This window comes from Oncorhynchus gorbuscha, unplaced genomic scaffold (assembly GCF_021184085.1).
Source record: "Oncorhynchus gorbuscha isolate QuinsamMale2020 ecotype Even-year unplaced genomic scaffold, OgorEven_v1.0 Un_scaffold_2000, whole genome shotgun sequence".
NCBI classification, from domain to species: Eukaryota; Metazoa; Chordata; class Actinopteri; order Salmoniformes; family Salmonidae; genus Oncorhynchus; species Oncorhynchus gorbuscha.
Window position 1 is genome coordinate 35,591 of NW_025746621.1, and position 24,695 is coordinate 60,285.

The 24,695-nt window shown below is 48.5% G+C and overlaps 1 protein-coding gene across 2 annotated transcripts in view; it reads right to left on the reverse strand.

Annotated features, from left to right (window-relative positions):
* Positions 1-20,498: 20,498 nt before the first annotated feature.
* Positions 20,499-24,695, reverse strand: part of LOC124024797 (protein FAM53B-like) — a 31,727-nt gene continuing 27,530 nt past the window's right edge. For both annotated transcript variants that reach the window (XM_046338549.1, XM_046338551.1), the window contains exons 4-5: positions 22,052-22,848; positions 20,499-21,657 (exon numbers count right to left, since the gene is read on the reverse strand). In XM_046338549.1, coding sequence (XP_046194505.1) covers positions 21,331-21,657; positions 22,052-22,848 — 1,124 coding nt within the window. In that variant the 3' untranslated portion in view covers positions 20,499-21,330. The remainder of the gene's footprint in view (positions 21,658-22,051; positions 22,849-24,695) is intronic.

A 24,695-nucleotide genomic window follows, 5' to 3' on the forward strand; every position in this document is an offset into this window, starting at 1 on the left:
CCCATCTAACCCCAGAACAGTCCCATCTAACCCCAGAACAGTCCCTCCTGTAGTCCCATCTAACCCCAGAACAGTCCCATCTGACCCCATAACAGTCCCATCTGACCCCAGAACAGTCTCTCCTGTAGTCCCATCTAACCCCAGAACAGTCCCATCTAACCCCATAACAGTCTCTCCTGTAGTCCCATCTAACCCCAGAACAGTCCCTCCTGTAGTCCCATCTAACCCCATAACAGTCCCATCTAACCCCAGAACAGTCTCTCCTGTAGTCCCATCTAACCCCAGAACAGTCCCATCTAACCCCATAACAGTCCCATCTAACCCCAGAACAGTCCCATCTAACCCCAGAACAGTCCCATCTGACCCCATAACAGTCCCATCTAACCCCAGAACAGTCCCTCCTGTAGTCCCATCTAACCCCAGAACAGTCCCATCTGACCCCATAACAGTCCCATCTAACCCCATAACAGTCCCATCTAACCCCAGAACAGTCCCATCTGACCCCATAACAGTCCCTCCTGTAGTCCCATCTAACCCCAGAACAGTCCCATCTGACCCCATAACAGTCCCATCTGACCCCAGAACAGTCTCTCCTGTAGTCCCATCTAACCCCAGAACAGTCCCTCCTGTAGTCCCATCTGACCCCATAACAGTCCCATCTGACCCCATAACAGTCCCATCTAACCCCAGAACAGTCCCTCCTGTAGTCCCATCTAACCCCAGAACAGTCCCATCTGACCCCATAACAGTCCCATCTAACCCCATAACAGTCCCATCTAACCCCAGAACAGTCCCATCTGACCCCATAACAGTCCCTCCTGTAGTCCCATCTAACCCCAGAACAGTCCCATCTGACCCCATAACAGTCCCATCTAACCCCAGAACAGTCTCTCCTGTAGTCCCATCTAACCCCAGAACAGTCTCTCCTGTAGTCCCATCTAACCCCAGAACAGTCCCATCTAACCCCAGAACAGTCCCATCTAACCCCAGGAAGCTCTTTGCCACATTCTCCTCCCTCCTGAATCCTCCTCCCCCTCCCCCCCCTCCTCCCTCTCTGCAGATGACTTCCAACCATTTTGAAAAGAAGATCGACGACATCCGATCCTCGTTTGCTAAGTCAAACAACACCGCTGGTTCTGCTCACACTGCCCTACCCTGTGCTCTGACCTCTTTCTCCCCTCTCTCTCCAGATGAAATCTCGCGTCTTGTGACGGCCGGCCGCCCAACAACCTGCCCGCTCGACCCTATCCCCTCCTCTCTTCTCCAGACCATTTCCGGAGACCTTCTCCCTTACCTCACCTCGCTCATCAACTTATCCCTGACCGCTGGCTACGTCCCTTCCGTCTTCAAGAGAGCGAGAGTTGCACCCCTTCTGAAAAAACCTACACTCGATCCCTCCGATGTCAACAACTACAGACCAGTATCCCTTCTTTCTTTTCTCTCCAAAACTCTTGAACGTGCCGTCCTTGGTCAGCTCTCCCGCTATCTCTCTCAGAATGACCTTCTTGATCCAAATCAGTCAGGTTTCAAGACTAGTCATTCAACTGAGACTGCTCTTCTCTGTATCACGGAGGCGCTCCGCACCGCTAAAGCTAACTCTCTCTCCTCTGCTCTCATCCTTCTAGACCTATCGGCTGCCTTCGATACTGTGAACCATCAGATCCTCCTCTCCACCCTCTCCGAGTTGGGCATCTCCGGCGCGGCCCACGCTTGGATTGCGTCCCTACCTGACAGGTCGCTCCTACCAGGTGGCGTGGCGAGAATCTGTCTCCTCACCACGCGCTCTCACCACTGGTGTCCCCCAGGGCTCTGTTCTAGGCCCTCTCCTATTCTCGCTATACACCAAGTCACTTGGCTCTGTCATAACCTCACATGGTCTCTCCTATCATTGCTATGCAGACGACACACAATTAATCTTCTCCTTTCCCCCTCTGATGACCAGGTGGCGAATCGCATCTCTGCATGTCTGGCAGACATATCAGTGTGGATGACGGATCACCACCTCAAGCTGAACCCCAAGACGGAGCTGCTCTTCCTCCCGGGGAAGGACTGCCCGTTCCATGATCTCGCCATCACGGTTGACAACTCCATTGTGTCCTCCTCCCAGAGCGCTAAGAACCTTGGCGTGATCCTGGACAACAAACTGTCGTTCTCAACTAACATCAAGGCGGTGGCCCGTTCCTGTAGGTTCATGCTCTACAACATCCGCAGAGTACGACCCTGCCTCACACAGGAAGCGGCGCAGGTCCTAATCCAGGCACTTGTCATCTCCCGTCTGGATTACTGCAACTCGCTGTTGGCTGGGCTCCCTGCCTGTGCCATTAAACCCCTACAACTCATCCAGAACGCCGCAGCCCGTCTAGTGTTCAACCTTCCCAAGTTCTCTCACGTCACCCCGCTCCTCCGCTCTCTCCACTGGCTTCCAGTTGAAGCTCGCATCCGCTACAAGACCATGGTGCTTGCCTACGGAGCTGTGAGGGGAACGGCACCTCAGTACCTCCAGGCTCTGATCAGGCCCTACACCCAAATAAGGGCACTGCGTTCATCCACCTCTGGCCTGCTCGCCTCCCTACCACTGAGGAAGTACAGTTCCCGCTCAGCTCAGTCAAAACTGTTCGCTGCTCTGGCTCCCCAATGGTGGAACAAACTCCCTCACGACGCCAGGACAGCGGAGTCAATCACCACCTTCCGGAGACACCTGAAACCCCACCTCTTTAAGGAATACCTAGGATAGGATAAAGTAATCCTTCTCACCCCCCCCCCCCCCCCCTAAAATATTTAGATGCACTATTGTAAAGTGGTTGTTCCACTGGATGTCATAAGGTGAATGCACCAATTTGTAAGTCGCTCTGGATAAGAGCGTCTGCTAAATGACTTAAATGTAAATGTAATAACAGTCCCATCTGACCCCAGAACAGTCTCTCCTGTAGTCCCATCTAACCCCAGAACAGTCTCTCCTGTAGTCCCATCTAACCCCATAACAGTCCCATCTAACCCCAGAACAGTCCCATCTAACCCCAGAACAGTCCCATCTAACCCCAGAACAGTCCCATCTAACCCCAGAACAGTCCCATCTAACCCCAGAACAGTCTCTCCTGTAGTCCCATCTAACCCCATAACAGTCCCATCTAACCCCATAACAGTCCCATCTAACCCCATAACAGTCTCTCCTGTAGTCCCATCTAACCCCAGAACAGTCCCATCTAACCCCATAACAGTCGCATCTAACCCCATAACAGTCTCTCCTGTTGTCCCATCTAACCCCAGAACAGTCCCATCTAACCCCATAACAGTCCCATCTAACCCCATAACAGTCTCTCCTGTTGTCCCATCTAACCCCAGAACAGTCCCATCTAACCCCAGAACAGTCCCATCTGACCCCATAACAGTCCCATCTAACCCCAGAACAGTCCCATCTAACCCCAGAACAGTCCCTCCTGTAGTCCGTCACTAGTCAGATTAAAGGCTGTGGAGGTCGGAGAGGGCGTGTGTGTCTCCTCTCTTTACAAGGCCCTGTTGGCTCCACTCGTTTCCTTCTGAACTCACTACCCCAACGAGGTCGACTCAGCCAAAACAAGCCTCGTTGTACAGAACAGCCAAGCTCTCTCGCTCTCTCTCACTGACAAGGCCAAGTTTTTAAAGGTCATTGTGCAAGAGGACAGATTCCTCTCAGGCGACAACCTAACATAGTCCATTAAATAAATACCATTCGTCCCTTTTTCGGGTAATTAAAGTCTCCAATTATTCTGTGTTGTATGTGACATGCCCGGTGTGTAGCGTGTCAACCGGTGGGGAGGTTATCTGCTTGGCCTATTAGAGGAGGACAGTTGTTCCACTTACACAGCAGGCTGACACTCGTGTATTTCACGACAAGAATGAGTGAAGGACGTTGTGGTAGCAGGTCTGAACTACGAGGGAAGGAGTGAAGGACGTTGTGGTAGCAGGTCTGAACTACGAGGGAAGGAGTGAAGGACGTTGTGGTAGCAGGTCTGAACTACGAGGGAAGGAGTGAAGGACGTTGTGGTAGCAGGTCTGAACTACGAGGGAAGGAGTGAAGGACGTTGTGGTAGCAGGTCTGAACTACGAGGGAAGGAGACAGAGGACGTTGTGGTAGCAGGTCTGAACTACGAGGGAAGGAGTGAAGGACGTTGTGGTAGCAGGTCTGAACTACGAGGGAAGGAGTGAAGGACGTTGTGGTAGCAGGTCTGAACTACGAGGGAAGGAGTGAAGGACGTTGTGGTAGCAGGTCTGAACTACGAGGGAAGGAGTGAAGGACGTTGTGGTAGCAGGTCTGAACTACGAGGGAAGGAGTGAAGGACGTTGTGGTAGCAGGTCTGAACTATGAGGGAAGGAGTGAAGGACGTTGTGGTAGCAGGTCTGAACTATGAGGGAAGGAGTGAAGGACGTTGTGGTAGCAGGTCTGAACTACGAGGGAAGGAGACGGAGGACGTTGTGGTAGCAGGTCTGAACTACGAGGGAAGGAGTGAAGGACGTTGTGGTAGCAGGTCTGAACTACGAGGGAAGGAGTGAAGGACGTTGTGGTAGCAGGTCTGAACTATGAGGGAAGGAGTGAAGGACGTTGTGGTAGCAGGTCTGAACTACGAGGGAAGGAGTGAAGGACGTTGTGGTAGCAGGTCTGAACTACGAGGGAAGGCGAACGAGTTTCCTGGCCATGGACCCAAAATATTGATGTTTTGTTCCTCGAGCCACTTAGTTATCACTATTTCCTTATGGCAAGGTGCTCCATCATGCTGGAAAAGGCATTGTTCGTCACCAAACTGTTCCTGGATGGTTGGGAGAAGTTGCTCTCGGAGGATGTGCTGGTACCATTCTTTATTCATGGCTGTGTTCTTAGGCAAAATGGTGAGTGAGCCCACTCCCTTGGCTGAGAAGCAACCCCACACATGAATGGTCTCAGGATGCTTTACTGTTGGCATGACACAGGACTGAAGGTAGCGCTCACCTTGTCTTCTCCGGATGCCCCAAACAATCGGAAAGGGGATTCATCAGAGAAAATGACTTTACCCCAGTCCTCAGCAGTCCAATCCCTGTACATTTAGCAGAATATCAGTCTGTCCCTGGAGAGAAGGACAGGACTAGAGAGCCCAGGGGGGAGACAGAACTAGAGAGCAACTGGGAGAAGCAGCACCAGCAGTCCTGACACATGGCCCACATTCACAGCCGTCCGCCTGCCTGCCCTCTCCTCCCTCCCTGTCCTCTCATCCCCTCGCTTCTCCTTCCCTCTCTTCTCCTCTCATGTCACTGCTGCTCTTCAGATAAAAAGCCCCTTTGTTTCCCAGGAGGGAGAGAGAGAGGAAGGAAGGGAGGGAGAAAGGAAGGGAGAAAGGAAGGGAGGGAGAGAGGAAGGAAGGAAGGGAGAAAGGAAGGGAGGGAGAGAGGAAGGGAGGGAGGGAGAGAGGAAGGGAGGGAGAAAGGAAGGGAGGGAGAGAGGAAGGGAGGGAGAAAGGAAGGGAGGGAGAGAGGAAGGGAGGGAGGGAGAGAGGAAGGGAGGGAGAAAGGAAGGGAGGGAGAAAGGAAGGGAGGGAGAGAGGAAGGGAGGGAGAGAGCGAGAAAGGAAGGGAGAAAGGAAGGGAGGGAGAAAGGGAGGGAGAGAGGAAGGGAGGGAGGGAGGGAGGGAGAGAGGGAGAGAGGGAGAAAGGGAGAGACGGAGAAAGGGAGGGAGGGAGAAAGGAAGGGAGGGAGAAAGGGAGAAAGGGAGGGACGGAGAAAGGGAGGGAGGAGAGAGGGAGGGAGGGAGAAAGGGAGGGAGGGAGGGAGAAAGGGAGGCAGGGAGAAAGGAAGGGAGGGAGGGAGAAAGGAAGGGAGGGAGAAAGGAAGGGAGGGAGAGAGGGAGGGAGGGAGGAAGGGAGAAAGGGAGGGACGGAGAAAGGGAGGGAGTGAGAGAGGGAGGGAGAAAGGGAGGCAGGGAGAAAGGAAGGGAGGGAGGGAGAAAGGAAGGGAGGGAGAAAGGAAGGGAGGGAGAGAGGGAGGGAGGGAGGGAGGAAGGGAGAAAGGGAGGGACGGAGAAAGGGAGGGAGTGAGAGAGGGAGGGAGAAAGGGAGGGAGGGAGGGAGAGAGAAAGGAAGTGAGGGAGAGAGGAAGGGTGGGAGGGAGAGGAGGAAGGGTGGGAGGGAGAAAGGAAGGGAGGGAGAGAGGAAGGGAGGGAGGGAGGGAGAAAGGGAGGGAGGTCTCTAGGCTGCACTGCCACGATGCAACCCATCATTTAACATGGAAAAGAGGACTTCCCCCTGGCCTGTCATCCTCCCCCTGGCCTGTCATCCTCCCCTGGCCTGTCATCCCCCTGGCCTGTCATCTCCCCCTGGCCTGTCATCTCCCCCTGGCCTGTCATCCTCCCCCCTGGCCTGTCATCTCCCCCTGGCCTGTCATCTCCCCCTGGCCTGTCATCTCCCCCTGGCCTGTCATCCTCCCCCTGGCCTGTCATCTCCCCTGGCCTGTCATCTCTCCCTGGCCTGTCATCTCCCCCTGGCCTGTCATCTCCCCTGGCCTGTCATCCTCCCCTGGCCTGTCATCCTCCCCCTGGCCTGTCATCCTCCCCTGGCCTGTCATCCTCCCCCTGGCCTGTCATCTCCCCCTGGCCTGTCATCTCCCCCTGGCCTGTCATCTCCCCTGGCCTGTCATCTCCCCTGGCCTGTCATCCCCCTGGCCTGTCATCCTCCCCCAGGCCTGTCATCTCCCCTGGCCTGTCATCCCCCTGGCCTGTCATCCCCCTGGCCTGTCATCCCCCTGGCCTGTCATCCTCCCCCTGGCCTGTCATCTCCCCTGGCCTGTCATCCTCCCCCTGGCCTGTCATCTCCCCTGGCCTGTCATCCTCCCCCTGGCCTGTCATCTCACCCTGGCCTGTCATCTCCCCCTGGCCTGTCATATCCCCCTGGCCTGTCATCCTCCCCTGGCCTGTCATCCTCCCCCTGGCCTGTCATCCCCATTGGCCAGTCATCTCCTTGGCCTGTCATCTCCCCTGGCCTGTCATCCTCCCCCTGGCCTGTCATCCTCCCCCTGGCCTGTCATCCCCACTGGCCAGTCATCTCCCTTGGCCTGTCATCTCCCCCTGGCCTGTCATCCCCCCTGGCCTGTCATCCCTCTTGGCCTGTCATCCTCCCTGGCCTGTCATCTCCCCCTTGGCCAGTCATCTCACCCTGGCCTGTCATCTCCCCCTTGTCCTGTCATCTCCCCCTTGGCCTGTCATCTCACCCTGGCCTGTCATCTCCCCCTTGGCCTGTCATCTCCCCCTTGGCCTGTCATCTCCCCCTTGGCCTGTCATCTCCTCCTGGCCTGGCTTTGCTTCAGTGCTCAAACACAGGGTCATCGGAGTCCACTACAGTGAGCGTGTCTGTGCCATATTTATACACACAGTTGAAGTCAGAAGTTTACCTAAGCTGGAAACATTTCAACTCAGTTTGTCACAATTCCTGACATTTAATCCTAGTAAAGATTCTGTGTTTTAGGTCAGTTAGGATCACCACTTTATTTTAAGAATGTGAAATGTCAGAATAATAGTAGAGAGAATGATTTATTTCAGCTTTTATTTCCTTCATCACATTCCCAGGGGGTCAGAAGTTTACATACTAGAAGTTTAAATACACTCAATTAGTAGTTGGTAGCATTGCCTTTAAAATTTGTACCTTGGGTCAAATGTATTGTGTAGCCTTCCACAATAAGTTGGGTGAATTTTGGCCATTCCTCCTGATAGAGCTGGTGTAACTGAGTCAGGTTTGTAGGCCTCCTTGCTCGCACACGCCTTTTCAGTTCTGCCCACAAATGTTCTATAAAATTGAGGTCAGGGATTTGTGATGGCCACTCCAATACCTTGACTTTGTTGTCCTTAAGCCAGTTTGCCACAACTTTGGAAGTATGCTTGGGGTCTTTGTCCATTTGGAAGACCCATTTGCAACCAAGCTTTAACTTCCTGACTGATGTCTTGAGATGTTGCTTCAATATATACACATAATTTTCCAACCTCATGATGACATCTATTTTGTGAAGTGCACCAGTCCCTCCTGCAGCAAAGCACCCCCACAACATGATGCTGCCACCCCCGTGCTTCACGGTTGGGATGGTGTTCTTCAGCTTGCAAGACTCCACCTTTTTCCTCCAAACATAACAATGGTCATTATGGCCAAACAGTTCTATTTTTTTGTTTCATCAGACCAGAGGACATTTCTCCAAAAAGTACGATCTTTGTCCCCATGTGTAGTTGCAAACCGTAGTCTGGCTTTTTTATGGCGGTTCTGGACCAGTGGCTTCTTCCTTGCTGAGCGGCCTTTCAGGTTATGTCGATATATGACTCGTTTTACTGTGGATATAGATACTTTTGTACCTGTTTCCTCCAGCATCTTCACAAGGTCCTTTGCTGTTGTTCTGGGATTGATTTGCACTTTTTGCACCAAAGTACATTAATCTCTAGGAGACAGAACGCGTCTCCTTCCTGAGCGGTATGATGGCTGCCTGGTCCCATGGTGTTTATACTTGCATACTATTGTTTGTACAGATGAACGTGGTACCTTCAGGTGTTTGGAAATTGCTCCCAAGGATGAACCACACTTGTGGAGGTGTACCATTTTTTGGGGGTCTGATTTCTTTTGATTCCCCCATGATGTCAAGCAAAGAGGCACTGAGTTTGAAGGTAGGCCTTGAAATACATCCACAGGAACACCTTCAATTGACTCAAATGATGTCGATTAGCCTATCAGAGGCTTCTAAAGCCATGACATCGTCTTCTGGAATTTTCCAAGCTGTTTAAAGGCAGTCAACTTGGTGTATGTAAACTTCTGACCCACTGGAATTATAAGTGAAATCATCTGTAAACAATAGTTGTCAAAATGACTTGTAATGCACAAAGTAGATGTCCGAACCAACCTGCCAAAACTATAGTTTGTTTAACAACAAATTTGTGGAGTGGTTGAAAAACGAGTTTTAATGACTACAACCTAATTGTCTGTAAACTTCCGACTTCAACTGTGTGTGTGTGTGTGTGTATATACGCAGCTTGGGGGTGTGTCTCTGTGTGTGTATGTATATACACACCTTGGGGGTGTGTCTCTGTGTGTGTGTGTATATACACAGCTTGGGGGTGTGTCTCTGTGTCTCTGTGTGTGTGTGTATATACGCAGCTTGGGGGTGTGTCTCTGTGTGTGTGTGTATATACGCAGCTTGGGGGTGTGTCTCTGTGTCTCTGTGTGTGTGTGTATATACGCAGCTTGGGGGTGTGTCTCTGTGTGTGTGTGTATATACGCAGCTTGGGGGTGTGTCTCTGTGTGTGTGTGTGTGTGTGTATGTATATACACACCTTGGGGGTGTGTCTCTGTGTGTGTATGTGTGTATGTATATACACACCTTGGGGGTGTGTTTCTATGTTATCCGTTTCTTAGGCAACACTTCCTTCTACACTACTGGGTCAATATGTCCAGGACAAGGTAGATATTTATGAAGGAGAGATGTTTTTAATATCTATTTAATAATAATATAATAATATATTAATCTAAGTAGTTTAACTTTTAGAACTTCTATAAAAAATATAAATATACCCCCCATCAATGAAAAAGGCTTCAAAGTGCTGATCAGTATGTAAACTCAGCAAAAAAATAAACCCATTTTCAGGATCCTCACTTACAAAGATCATTCGTAAAAATCCAAATAACTTCACAGATCTTCATTGTGAAGGGTTTTAACACGGTTTCCCACGCTTGTTCAATGAACCATTAACAATTTATGAACATGAACCTGTGGAACGGTCGTTAAGACACTAACAGCTTACAGACAGCAGGCAATTAAGGTCACAGTTATGAAAACTTGGGACACTAAAAAGAGGACTTCCGAATGACTCTGGAAAAACACCAAAAGAAACATTCCCAGGCTCCCTGCTCATCTGTGTGAATGTGCCTTAGGCATGCTGCAAGGAGGCATGAGGACTGCAGATGTGGCCAGGGCAATACATTGCAATGTCCGTACTTTGAGATGCCTACAGCGCTACAGGGAGACAGGACGGACAGCTGATCGTCCTCGCAGTGGCAGACCACGTGTAACAACACCTGCACAGGATCGGTACATCCGAACATCACACCTGCGGGACAGGTACAGGATGGCAACAACAACTGCCCGAGTTACACCAGGAACACACAATCCCTTCATCAGTGCTCAGACTGTCCGCAATCGGCTGAGAGAGGCTGGACTGAGGGCTTGTAGGCCTGTTGTAAGGCAGGTCCTCACCAGACATCACAGGCAACAACGTCGCCTATGGGCACAAACCCACCGTCGCTGGGCCAGACAGGACTGGCAAAAAGTGCTCTTTACTGATGAGTCACGGTTTTGTGTCACCAGGGGTGATGGTCGGATTCGCGTTTATCATCGTTGGAGTGAGCGTTACACCAAGGCCTGTACTCTGGAGCGGGATCAATTTGGAGGTGGACTGTCCGTCATGGTCTGGGGCAGTGTGTCACAGCATCATCGGACTGAGCTTGTTGTCATTGCAGGCAATCTCAACGCTGTGCGTTACAGGGAAGACATCCTCCTCCCTCATGTGGTACCCTTCCTGCAGGCTCATCCTGACATGACCCTTCAGCATGACAATGCCACCAGCCATACTGCTCGTTCTGTGCGTGATTTCCTGCAAGTCAGGAATGTCAGTGTTTTGCCATGGCCAGCGAAGAGCCCGGATCTCAATCCCATTGAGCACATCTGGGACCTGTTGGATCGGAGGGTGAGGGCTAGGGCCATTCCATCCAGAAATATCCGGGAACTTACAGGTGCCTTGGTGGAAGAGTGGGGTAACATCTCACAGCAAGAACTGGCAAATCTGGTGCAGTCCACGAGGAGATGCACCGCAGTACTTAATGCAGCTGGTGGCCACACCAGATACTGACTGTTACTTTTGATTTTGACCCCCCCTTTGTTTAGGGACACATTATTCCATTTCTGTTAGTCACATGTCTGTGGAACTTGTTCAGTTTATGTCTCAGTTGTTGAATCTTGTTATGTTCATACAAATATTTACACATGTTAAGTTTGCTGAAAATAAACACTGTTGACAGCGAAACGTTTCTTTTTTGTTGTTGCCGAGTTTATATTCATATATCTGAAGACGGTAGCTGAACATGTAAAACGTTTATTCCAATAGAAATGTGTTCATGTTTTTACCTTACATCGCGTTGTAGTAACAACTTGTTAAAAATAAAGAATATTAAAAACGGCATTAGCATCATCACTAAGTTTCTCTCAGGCGAATGAGGAGAGTAGATTTCATTTCAATGTTATTGTGTGACCTGTTCATTGATATACTCTGTATAGGCTGTGTGTGTGTGTGTGTCAGACCTGGGTTCAAATAAGATTTGAAATCATTTCAATACTTTAACTGGGCTTGACTGATCTGGTCTGTTTAACCAGAATTATAGTCCCATCTGGCACCCCAGGCAGGCCTAAAGCACTCCAGACACTCCAGGCAGGCCTAAAGCACTCCAGACACTCCAGCTTAAAGCACTCCAGACACTCCAGGCCTAAAGCACTCCAGACACTCCAGGCCTAAAGCACTCCAGACACTCCAGGCCTAAAGCACCCCAGACACTCCAGCCTAAAGCACTCCAGACACTCCAGGCCTAAAGCACTCCAGACACTCCAGCCTAAAGCACTCCAGCCTAAAGCACTCCAGACTAAAGCAAACGGTCAAAGTGTTTATCGTCGAATGGGGCCACAGTGTCTCCTGACCCCTCCTGTCTCAGCCTCCAATATTTATGCTGCAGTAGTTTGTGTCAGGGGGCTAGGGTCAGTCTGTTATATCTGGAGTATTTCTCCTGTCTTATCCGGTGTCCAGTGTGAATTTAAGTGTGCGTTCTCTAATTCTCTCCTTCTCTCTTTCTCTCTTTCTTTCTCTCTCTCGGAGGACCATGCCTCAGGACTACCTGGCATGATGACTCCTTGCTGTCCGAGGCCACCTGGCCGTGCTGCTGCTCCAGTTTCAACTGTTCTGCCTGCGGCTATGGAACCCTGACCTGTTCACCGGATGTGCTACCTGTCCCAGAGCTGCTGTTTTCAAATCTAGAAACAGCAGGAGCGGTAGAGATACTCTGAATGATCGGCTATGAAAAGCCAACTGACATTTACTCCTGAGGTGCTGACCTGTTGCACCCTCTACAACTACTGTATTTATTATTGTTTGACCATGCTGGTCATCTATGAACATTTGAACATCTTGGCCATGTTCTGTTATAATCTCCACCCAGCACAGCCAGAAGAGGACTGGCCACCCCACATAGCCTGGTTCCTCTCTAGGGTTCTTCCTAGAGTTCTGGTCTTTCTAGGGAGTTTCTCCTAGCCACCGTGCTTCTACACCTGCATTGCTTGCTGTGTGGGGTTTTAGGCTGGGTTTCTGTACAGCACTTTGAGATATCAGCTGATGTAATAAGGGCTTTATAAATGCATTTGATTTGATTTGAAAGATTTCAAATAGTATTTGAACCCAGGTCTGGGGGAGGTGCTGTGTGTAAAATACATTTTCCCCATTAAAAAGATAAGAGGAAGGAGGAAGGAATGTACAGACAGACGGTGTCTCTCAAAGTCTCCATCCTCACGATCCTGTTAATGTACTGTCCCAGACAGACGGTATCTCTCAAAGTCTCCATCGCCGTCCTCACATCCCTGTTAACGTACTGTCCCAGACAGACCCCTATCCCAGACGGACCCCAATCCCAGACGGACCCCTAGCGCCCTACGTCCTCTCCATCGCCGTCCTCACGTCCCTGTTAATGTACTGTCCCAGAGGGACTCCTATCCCAGACGGACCCCTAGCGCCCTACGCCCTCTGGGTGGATTTGATTGGTATAAGCAATAGGGTGAAACTTCCCCCTTAGCCTATCAGAGTGAAAGGGGGGGGGGGGGTCGACCATATTGATTGACCTAGTAATTATAAATCATTTATTGATTGACACGGGTCAAATCATCTCAGATCCCCACGTGCGTCAGGTTTAGGTGATCGATTGGGACGACATCCACTAGTCCAAGTGCAGAGGATTAATACAAACCAGCTGTGTGTTCTGTTCATACCCAGTACAAACCAGCTGTGTTCTGTTCATACCCAGTACAAACCAGCTGTGTTCTGTTCATACCCAGTACAAACCAGCTGTGTGTTCTGTTCATACCCAGTACAAACCAGCTGTGTTCTGTTCATACCCAGTACAAACCAGCTGTGTGTTCTGTTCATACCCAGTACAAACCAGCTGTGTGTTCTGTTCATACCCAGTACAAACCAGCTGTGTGTTCTGTTCATACCCAGTACAAACCAGCTGTGTTCTGTTCATACCCAGTACAAACCAGCCAGTGTGTTCTGTTCATACCCAGTACAAACCAGCTGTGTTCTGTTCATACCCAGTACAAACCAGCTGTGTTCTGTTCATACCCAGTACAAACCAGCTGTGTTCTGTTCATACCCAGTACAAACCAGCTGTGTTCTGTTCATACCCAGTACAAACCAGCTGTGTGTTCTGTTCATACCCAGTACAAACCAGCTGTGTGTTCTGTTCATACCCAGTACAAACCAGCTGTGTTCTGTTCATACCCAGTACAAACCAGCTGTGTGTTCTGTTCATACCCAGTACAAACCAGCTGTGTTCTGTTCATACCCAGTACAAACCAGCTGTGTGTTCTGTTCATACCCAGTACAAACCAGCTGTGGTCTGTTCATACCCAGTACAAACCAGCTGTGTTCTGTTCATACCCAGTACAAACCAGCTGTGTTCTGTACAAACCAGCCAGTGTGTTCTGTTCATACCCAGTACAAACCAGCTGTGTGTTCTGTTCATACCCAGTACAAACCAGCTGTGTTCTGTTCATACCCAGTACAAACCAGCTGTGTTCTGTTCATACCCAGTACAAACCAGCTGTTTATTCTGTTCATACCCAGTACAAACCAGCTGTGTTCTGTTCATACCCAGTACAAACCAGCTGTTTATTCTGTTCATACCCAGTACAAACCAGCTGTTTATTCTGTTCATACCCAGTACAAACCAGCTGTTTATTCTGTTCATACCCAGTACAAACCAGCTGTGTTCTGTTCATACCCAGTACAAACCAGCTGTTTATTCTGTTCATACCCAGTACAAACCAGCTGTTTATTCTGTTCATACCCAGTACAAACCAGCTGTGTTCTGTTCATACCCAGTACAAACCAGCTGTGTTCTGTTCATACCCAGTACAAACCAGCTGTGTTCTGTTCATACCCAGTACAAACCAGCTGTGTTCTGTTCATACCCAGTACAAACCAGCTGTGTTCTGTTCATACCCAGTACAAACCAGCTGTGTTCTGTTCATACCCAGTACAAACCAGCTGTGTTCTGTTCATACCCAGTACAAACCAGCTGTGTGTTCTGTTCATACCCAGTACAAACCAGCTGTGTTCTGTTCATACCCAGTACAAACCAGCTGTGTTCTGTTCATACCCAGTACAAACCAGCTGTGTTCTGTTCATACCCAGTACAAACCAGCCAGTGTGTTCTGTTCATACCCAGTACAAACCAGCTGTGTTCTGTTCATACCCAGTACAAACCAGCCAGTGTGTTCTGTTCATACCCAGTACAAACCAGCTGTGTTCTGTTCATACCCAGTATAAACCAGCTGTGTTCTGTTCATACCCAGTACAAACCAGCTGTGTTCTGTTCATACCCAGTACAAACCAGCGGTGTGTTCTGTTCATACCCAGTACAAACCAGCTGTTTATTCTGTTCATACCCAGTATAAACCAGCTGTTTATTCTGTTCATACCCAGTACAAACCAGCTGTGTTATTCTGTTCATACCCAGTACAAACCAGCTGTTTATTCTGTTCATACCCAGTACAAACCAGTTGTGTTATTCTGTTCATGCCCAGTACATCGTTATACAAACCAGCTGTGTTATTCTGTTCATACCCAGTACAAACCAGTTGTGTTCTGTTCATACCCAGTACAAACCAGTTGTGTTCTGTTCATACCCAGTACAAACCAGCTGTGTTCTGTACAAACCAGCTGTGTTATTCTGTTCATACCCAGTACAAACCAGCTGTATTCTGTACAAACCAGCTGTATTCTGTTCATACCCAGTACAAACCAGCTGTATTCTGTACAAACCAGCTGTATTCTGTTCATACCCAGTACATCGTTATACAAACCAGCTGTGTTATTCTGTTCATACCCAGTACAAACCAGTTGTGTTCTGTTCATACCCAGTACAAACCAGTTGTGTTCTGTTCATACCCAGTACAAACCAGCTGTTTATTCTGTTTATTCTGTTCATACCCAGTACAAACCAGCTGTTTATTCTGTTCATACCCAGTACAAACCAGCTGTGTTCTGTACAAACCAGCTGTGTTATTCTGTTCATACCCAGTACAAACCAGCTGTTTATTCTGTTCATACCCAGTACAAACCAGCTGTGTTCTGTACAAACCAGCTGTGTTATTCTGTTCATGCCCAGTACAAACCAGCTGTATTCTGTACAAACCAGCTGTATTCTGTTCATACCCAGTACAAACCAGCTGTTTATTCTGTTCATACCCAGTACAAACCAGCTGTGTTCTGTTCATACCCAGTACAAACCAGCTGTGTTCTGTTCATACCCAGTACAAACCAGCTGTGTTCTGTTCATACCCAGTACAAACCAGCTGTGTTCTGTTCATACCCAGTACAAACCAGCTGTGTTCTGTTCATACCCAGTACAAACCAGCTGTGTTCTGTTCATACCCAGTACAAACCAGCTGTGTTCTGTTCATACCCAGTACAAACCAGCTGTGTTCTGTTCATACCCAGTACAAACCAGCTGTGTTCTGTTCATACCCAGTACAAACCAGCTGTGTTTCTGTTCATACCCAGTACAAACCAGCTGTGTTCTGTTCATACCCAGTACAAACCAGCTGTGTTCTGTTCATACCCAGTACAAACCAGCTGTGTTCTGTTCATACCCAGTACAAACCAGCTGTGTTCTGTTCATACCCAGTACAAACCAGCTGTGTTCTGTTCATACCCAGTACAAACCAGCTGTGTTCTGTTCATACCCAGTACAAACCAGCTGTGTTCTGTTCATACCCAGTACAAACCAGCTGTGTTCTGTTCATACCCAGTACAAACCAGCTGTGTTCTGTTCATACCCAGTATAAACCAGCTGTGTTCTGTTCATACCCAGTACAAACCAGCTGTGTTCTGTTCATACCCAGTACAAACCAGCGGTGTGTTCTGTTCATACCCAGTACAAACCAGCTGTTTTTTCTGTTCATACCCAGTATAAACCAGCTGTTTATTCTGTTCATACCCAGTACAAACCAGCTGTGTTCTGTTCATACCCAGTACAAACCAGCTGTGTTCTGTTCATACCCAGTACAAACCAGCTGTTTTCTGTTCATACCCAGTACAAACCAGCTGTGTTCTGTTCATACCCAGTACATCGTTATACAAACCAGCTGTGTTCTGTTCATACCCAGTACAAACCAGCTGTGTTCTGTTCATACCCAGTACAAACCAGCTGTGTTCTGTTCATACCCAGTACAAACCAGCCCGTGTGTTCTGTTCATACCCAGTACAAACCAGCTGTGTTCTGTTCATACCCAGTACAAACCAGCCAGTGTGTTCTGTTCATACCCAGTACAAACCAGCTGTGTTCTGTTCATACCCAGTATAAACCAGCTGTGTTCTGTTCATACCCAGTACAAACCAGCTGTGTTCTGTTCATACCCAGTACAAACCAGCGGTGTGTTCTGTTCATACCCAGTACAAACCAGCTGTTTATTCTGTTCATACCCAGTATAAACCAGCTGTTTATTCTGTTCATACCCAGTACAAACCAGCTGTGTTATTCTGTTCATACCCAGTACAAACCAGCTGTTTATTCTGTTCATACCCAGTACAAACCAGTTGTGTTATTCTGTTCATGCCCAGTACATCGTTATACAAACCAGCTGTGTTATTCTGTTCATACCCAGTACAAACCAGTTGTGTTCTGTTCATACCCAGTACAAACCAGTTGTGTTCTGTTCATACCCAGTACAAACCAGCTGTATTCTGTACAAACCAGCTGTATTCTGTTCATACCCAGTACAAACCAGCTGTATTCTGTACAAACCAGCTGTATTCTGTTCATACCCAGTACATCGTTATACAAACCAGCTGTGTTATTCTGTTCATACCCAGTACAAACCAGTTGTGTTCTGTTCATACCCAGTACAAACCAGTTGTGTTCTGTTCATACCCAGTACAAACCAGCTGTTTATTCTGTTTATTCTGTTCATACCCAGTACAAACCAGCTGTGTTATTCTGTTCATACCCAGTACAAACCAGCTGTTTATTCTGTTCATACCCAGTACAAACCAGCTGTGTTCTGTACAAACCAGCTGTGTTATTCTGTTCATACCCAGTACAAACCAGCTGTTTATTCTGTTCATACCCAGTACAAACCAGCTGTGTTCTGTACAAACCAGCTGTGTTATTCTGTTCATGCCCAGTACAAACCAGCTGTATTCTGTTCATACCCAGTACAAACCAGCTGTATTCTGTACAAACCAGCTGTATTCTGTTCATACCCAGTACAAACCAGCTGTTTATTCTGTTCATACCCAGTACAAACCAGCTGTGTTCTGTACAAACCAGCTGTGTTATTCTGTTCATACCCAGTACAAACCAGCTGTTTATTCTGTTCATACCCAGTACAAACCAGCTGTGTTCTGTTCATACCCAGTACAAACCAGCTGTGTTCTGTTCATACCCAGTACAAACCAGCTGTGTTCTGTTCATACCCAGTACAAACCAGCTGTGTTCTGTTCATACCCAGTACAAACCAGCTGTGTTCTGTTCATACCCAGTACAAACCAGCTGTGTTCTGTTCATACCCAGTACAAACCAGCTGTGTTCTGTTCATACCCAGTACAAACCAGCTGTGTTCTGTTCATACCCAGTACAAACCAGCTGTGTTCTGTTCATACCCAGTATAAACCAGCTGTGTTCTGTTCATACCCAGTACAAACCAGCTGTGTTCTGTTCATACCCAGTACAAACCAGCGGTGTGTTCTGTTCATACCCAGTACAAACCAGCTGTTTATTCTGTTCATACCCAGTATAAACCAGCTGTTTATTCTGTTCATACCCAGTACAAACCAGCTGTGTTATTCTGTTCATACCCAGTACAAACCAGCTGTTTATTCTGTTCATACCCAGTACAAACCAGTTGTGTTATTCTGTTCATGCCCAGTACAAACCAGCTGTGTTCTGTACAAACCAGCTGTGTTATTCTGTTCATACCCAGTACATCGTTATACAAACCAGCTGTGTTATTCTGTTCATACCCAGTACAAACCAGTTGTGTTCTGTTCATACCCAGTACAAACCAGCTGTGTTCTGTACAAACCAGCTGTGTTATTCTGTTCATACCCAGTACAAACCAGCTGTATTCTGTACAAACCAGCTGTATTCTGTTCATACCCAGTACAAACCAGCTGTATTCTGTACAAACCAGCTGTATTCTGTTCATACCCAGTACAAACCAGCTGTATTCTGTTCATACCCAGTACATCGTTATACAAACCAGCTGTGTTATTCTGTTCATACCCAGTACAAACCAGTTGTGTTCTGTTCATACCCAGTACAAACCAGTTGTGTTCTGTTCATACCCAGTACAAACCAGCTGTTTATTCTGTTTATTCTGTTCATACCCAGTACAAACCAGCTGTGTTATTCTGTTCATACCCAGTACAAACCAGCTGTTTATTCTGTTCATACCCAGTACAAACCAGCTGTGTTCTGTACAAACCAGCTGTGTTATTCTGTTCATACCCAGTACAAACCAGCTGTTTATTCTGTTCATACCCAGTACAAACCAGCTGTGTTCTGTACAAACCAGCTGTGTTATTCTGTTCATGCCCAGTACAAACCAGCTGTATTCTGTTCATACCCAGTACAAACCAGCTGTATTCTGTACAAACCAGCTGTATTCTGTTCATACCCAGTACAAACCAGCTGTTTATTCTGTTCATACCCAGTACAAACCAGCTGTGTTCTGTACAAACCAGCTGTGTTATTCTGTTCATACCCAGTACAAACCAGCTGTTTATTCTGTTCATACCCAGTACAAACCAGCTGTGTTCTGTACAAACCAGCTGTGTTATTCTGTTCATGCCCAGTACAAACCAGTTGTGTTCTGTTCATACCCAGTACAAACCAGCTGTGTTCTGTACAAACCAGCTGTATTCTGTTCATACCCAGTACAAACCAGCTGTATTCTGTTCATACCCAGTAAATCGTTATACAAACCAGCTGTGTTATTCTGTTCATACCCAGTACAAACCAGTTGTGTTCTGTTCAAACCCAGTACAAACCAGCTGTATTCTGTACAAACCAGCTGTATTCTGTTCATACCCAGTACAAACCAGCTGTATTCTGTTCATACCCAGTACATCGTTATACAAACCAGCTGTGTTCTGTTCATACCCAGTACAAACCAGTTGTGTTCTGTTCAAACCCAGTACAAACCAGTTGTGTTCTGTTCATACCCAGTACATCGTTATACAAACCAGCTGTTTATTCTGTTCATACCCAGTACATCGTTATACAAACCAGCTGTTTATTCTGTTCATACCCAGTACATCACAATACAAACCAGTACATCGTTGTAGATAAGGCATTCAGGCTAAGAGAGAAATTCCGATCGCCCAGACAGATGACAAAGAGACCCTCCTCCACCTTTCACTCCCAGGGTTTAGTCAGAGCAGGAGCCTGGTCTCTTCACATCGACTACTGTAGTCTACAGGGTTTAGTCAGAGCAGGAGCCTGGTCTCTTCACATGGACTACTGTAGTCTACAGGGTTTAGTCAGAGCAGGAGCCTGGTCTCTTCACATCGACTACTGTAGTCTACAGGGTTTAGTCAGAGCAGGAGCCTGGTCTCTTCACATGGACTACTGTAGTCTACAGGGTTTAGTCAGAGCAGGAGCCTGGTCTCTTCACATGGACTACTGTAGTCTACAGGGTTTAGTCAGAGCAGGAGCCTGGTCTCTTCACATCGACTACTGTAGTCTACAGGGTTTAGTCAGAGCAGGAGCCTGGTCTCTTCACATGGACTACTGTAGTCTACAGGGTTTAGTCAGGAACCTGGTCTCTTCCATGGACTACTGTAGTCTACAGGGTTTAGTCAGGAGCCTGGTCTCTTCACATGGACTACTGTAGTCTACAGGGTTTAGTCAGAGCAGGAGTCTGGTCTCTTCACATGGACTACTGTAGTCTACAGGGTTTAGTCAGAGCAGGAGTCTGGTCTCTTCACATGGACTACTGTAGTCTACAGGGTTTAGTCAGAGCAGGAGTCTGGTCTCTTCACATGGACTACTGTAGTCTACAGGGTTTAGTCAGGAGCCTGGTCTCTTCCATGGACTACTGTACTCTACTTGTCTTTGTCCTTTAAGACTGTCAGCAGGGTTTACCTGGTCTTTCCTTTCACAGTCACATTCCCTACTGTAAGAATAGTTCAGGGTCATTCAGTCCCATTCTCCTGAGGGTGGTAAGTATAGTTCAGGGTCATTCAGTCCCATTCTCCTGAGGGTGGTAAGAATAGTTCAGGGTCATTTAGTCCCATTCTCCTGAGGGTGGTAAGAATAGTTCAGGGTCATGTTCATTCAGTCCCATTCTCCTGAGGGTGGTAAGAATAGTTCAGTCCCATTCCCCTGAGGGTGGTAAGAATAGTTCAGGGTCATGTTCATTCAGTCCCATTCTCCTGAGGGTGGTAAGAATAGTTCAGTCCCATTCTCCTGAGGGTGGTAAGAATAGTTCAGGGTCATGTTCATTCAGTCCCATTCTCCTGAGGCTGGTAAGAATAGTTCAGTCCCATTCCCCTGAGGGTGGTAAGAATAGTTCAGGGTCATGTTCATTCAGTCCCATTCCCCTGAGGGTGGTAAGAATAGTTCAGTCCCATTCCCCTGAGGGTGGTAAGCATAGTTCAGGGTCATTCAGTCCCATTCCCCTGAGGGTGGTAAGAATAGTTCAGTCCCATTCCCCTGAGGGTGGTAAGAATAGTTCAGTCCCATTCCCCTGAGGGTGGTAAGAATAGTTCAGGGTCATTCAGTCCCATTCCCCTGAGGGTGGTAAGTATAGTTCAGGGTCATTCAGTCCCATTCTCCTGAGGGTGGTAAGAATAGTTCAGGGTCATTCAGTCCCATTCTCCTGAGGGTGGTAAGAATAGTTCAGGGTCATGTTCATTCGGGAACATGAGAAAAAAAAAATGCATTAACATTTTGCAGCATTTCTCATTGGACATATCCAGGTTCTCTCTCCTCGTTTCAGTCCGTTTTGTTCCGTTTGGTGCCTAATGAAAACGACCCGGGTTCAGTTCCTCTCGATCTGATCGATGTCCAGATCTCCTCCCAGCTGATACACATCCTTCCTGGTGCCCGTGGCTGCCCCTTCTGCCACGTCGTCGCAGACCGGGGAGCTCAGCCAATCCAGCTCCTCGATGGAGATGGCTGGATCCTCCTCCCCAGAGACACCTGTGACAACTCTGGCGGTTGGCTCGTCCAATCCCTGATCGCCTGCAGAGGTAAAGTCAGTCTCACATTGGTCAGTAGTCCTCAGAGGGGGCGGGCCCTGGGTTGATTGATAGCTGTTGTCCCCAGTGATCCCAGGGCAGCTGAGGCTTTGGAAATTCCGAAGTTTCTGTGGATAAAAAATATATATATTTTTTAATATGTTTTTGTTATGAATATTTATTTGGTCACAAAGGTAAAAGAAACTAAAGCAAACCGTGACTGGACTGGGGTAGAGAGAACTACACAGCATGCAGGATACTGAACAGACATAGTCAGTCCCCATGAGCAGCATTGGCAGATACTCTGCAGTTGGTTTCCATGGAGATGCAATATTTCCCTGGCTCAACGTGACACTATTGGACTTGTTCAATAATAGCGATTGAAGAAACACACAACTTGACCTTTTAAATTGGTTTGCTTTACCCAACAGTCAGTGCAGGAAAGATTTAAGCTAGCTAGCAGACCAGATCCTCCTGAATAACAACACCGGTAAACCCATTATATATCCGTCCCCTTCTCACCTGTGTCATCTTGGTCAGGTCCAGAGAAGGCCTCTGTTTGTGTGAGTCGGCTGGTCTCCTCCGCTTCATCGCCGTCTTCTTGTCGCTGAGGACGCAGGGCTGAGAGCGACTCCGGGCCAGCCCCCCCTGCCCAGCACGGCGCTTCATCTCTGGGAGGCAGATCTGTTCACGAGAGAGGTAGAGGAAGGGCCTGGGGGGCTCTGAGGACCGGGAGGAGTAAGAGGGAGGGGCTAAGCCGCTGAAGTAGGAAGGGCAGGGGGTGAAGCCAGTGAGATCCAGTGAGAGGGTGTTGGAGCGAGCTGGCAGGCTGAAGCTGAAGCTACGCTGCATGGCAGGGAACCCAAGCTGCTGAGAGCGTGTCCCTCCTCCTGTTGCAAATCCTCTCTGGACACTTCCTCCGCTGTGGGATCGCCTCTTCGCCACAGCCGTCCACACCCCAGACCCCTGGGGCCTCCAGGCCGACGACCGGCCTCCCAGGTCCTCTGAGCAGGAGACGGAGCGGCACTGGCGTTTGGAGGGTGGAGCGGTGGAGGGTGAGGAGGCTACGGCGGCTGACGTCTCACCCAGGCTCAGGTCCTGTAGCAGGCCGGTGATGGCGCCCGGGATGGAGGTGATGCTGGCGGGACCCAGTCCCGTGTCTCTGACTGGGCTCGGGTAGTAGTGGAGGGGTAGAACCTCGGAGGGCAGGACATCCCACAGGTTCTCCAGGCAACAGGACTCCACTGAGGGTCTCTGGTGAGGCAGGGCTCCACAACACCCCCGGCCCAGACCCACGTCACCCCACCTGCTGCCGGTATCTGAAACACAGCATGGTAATAGTGAGGGGGGGGGACATATAGCCTACAACACAACATGGTAATAGTCAGGGGGGGGGACATATAGCCTACAACACAACATGGTAATAGTCAGGGGTGGACATATTGCCTACAACACGGTAATAGTCAGGGGGTGGACATATAGCCTACAACACAACATGGTAATAGTCAGGGGGGGACATATAGCCTACAACACAACATGGTAATAGTCAGGGGGGACATATAGCCTACAACACAACATGGTAATAGTCAGGGGGACATATAGCCTACAACACAACATGGTAACAGTCAGGGGACATATAGCCTACAACACAACATGGTAATAGTCAGGGGGGGACATATAGCCTACAACACAACATGGTAATAGTCAGGGGGGGACATATAGCCTACAACACAACATGGTAATAGTCAGGGGGGACATATAGCCTACAACACGGTAATAGTCAGGGGGGGACATATAGCCTACAACACAACACGGTAATAGTCAGGGGGGGGACATATAGCCTACAACACGGTAATAGTCAGGAGGGGGACATATAGCCTACAACACGGTAATAGTCAGGAGGGGGACATATAGCCTACAACACAACATGGTAATAGTCAGGGGGGGACATATAGCCTACAACACAACACGGTAATAGTCAGGAGGGGGGGGGACATATAGCCTACAACATGGTAATAGTCAGGGGGACATATAGCCTACAACACAACATGGTAATAGTCAGGGGGGACATATAGCCTACAACACAACATGGTAATAGTCAGGGGGGCATATAGCCTACAACACAACATGGTAATAGTCAGGGGGACATATAGCCTACAACATGGTAATAGTCAGGGGGGACATATAGCCTACAACACTACACGGTAATAGTCAGGGGGGACATATAGCCTACAACACAGCATGGTAATAGTCAGGGGGGGACATATAGCCTACAACACAACATGGTAATAGTCAGGGGGGGACATATAGCCTACAACACAACATGGTAATAGTCAGGGGGGACATATAGCCTACAACATGGTAATAGTCAGGGGGTGGACATATAGCCTACAACACAGCATGGTAATAGTGAGGGGGGGACATATAGCCTACAACACAACATGGTAATAGTCGGGGGGGACATATAGCCTACAACACAACATGGTAATAGTCAGGGGGTGGACATATTGCCTACAACACGGTAATAGTCAGGGGGTGGACATATAGCCTACAACACAACATGGTAATAGTCAGGGGGGGACATATAGCCTACAACACAACATGGTAATAGTCAGGGGGGGACATATTGCCTACAACACAACATGGTAATAGTCAGGGGGGACATATAGCCTACAACACAACATGGTAATAGTCAGGGGGGGACATATAGCCTAGCCTACAACACAACATGGTAATAGTCAGGGGGGACATATAGCCTACAACACAACATGGTAATAGTCAGGGGGACATATAGCCTAGCCTACAACACAACATGGTAATAGTCAGGGGGGGACATATAGCCTACAACACGGTAATAGTCAGGGGGACATATAGCCTAGCCTACAACACAACATGGTAATAGTCAGGGGGACATATAGCCTACAACACAACATGGTAATAGTCAGGGGGGACATATAGCCTACAACACAACATGGTAATAGTCAGGGGGGACATATAGCCTACAACACAACATGGTAATAGTCAGGGGGGACATATAGCCTACAACACAACATGGTAATAGTCAGGGGGGGACATATAGCCTACAACACAACATGGTAATAGTCAGGGGTGGACATATAGCCTAGCCTACAACACAACATGGTAATAGTCAGGGGGGACATATAGC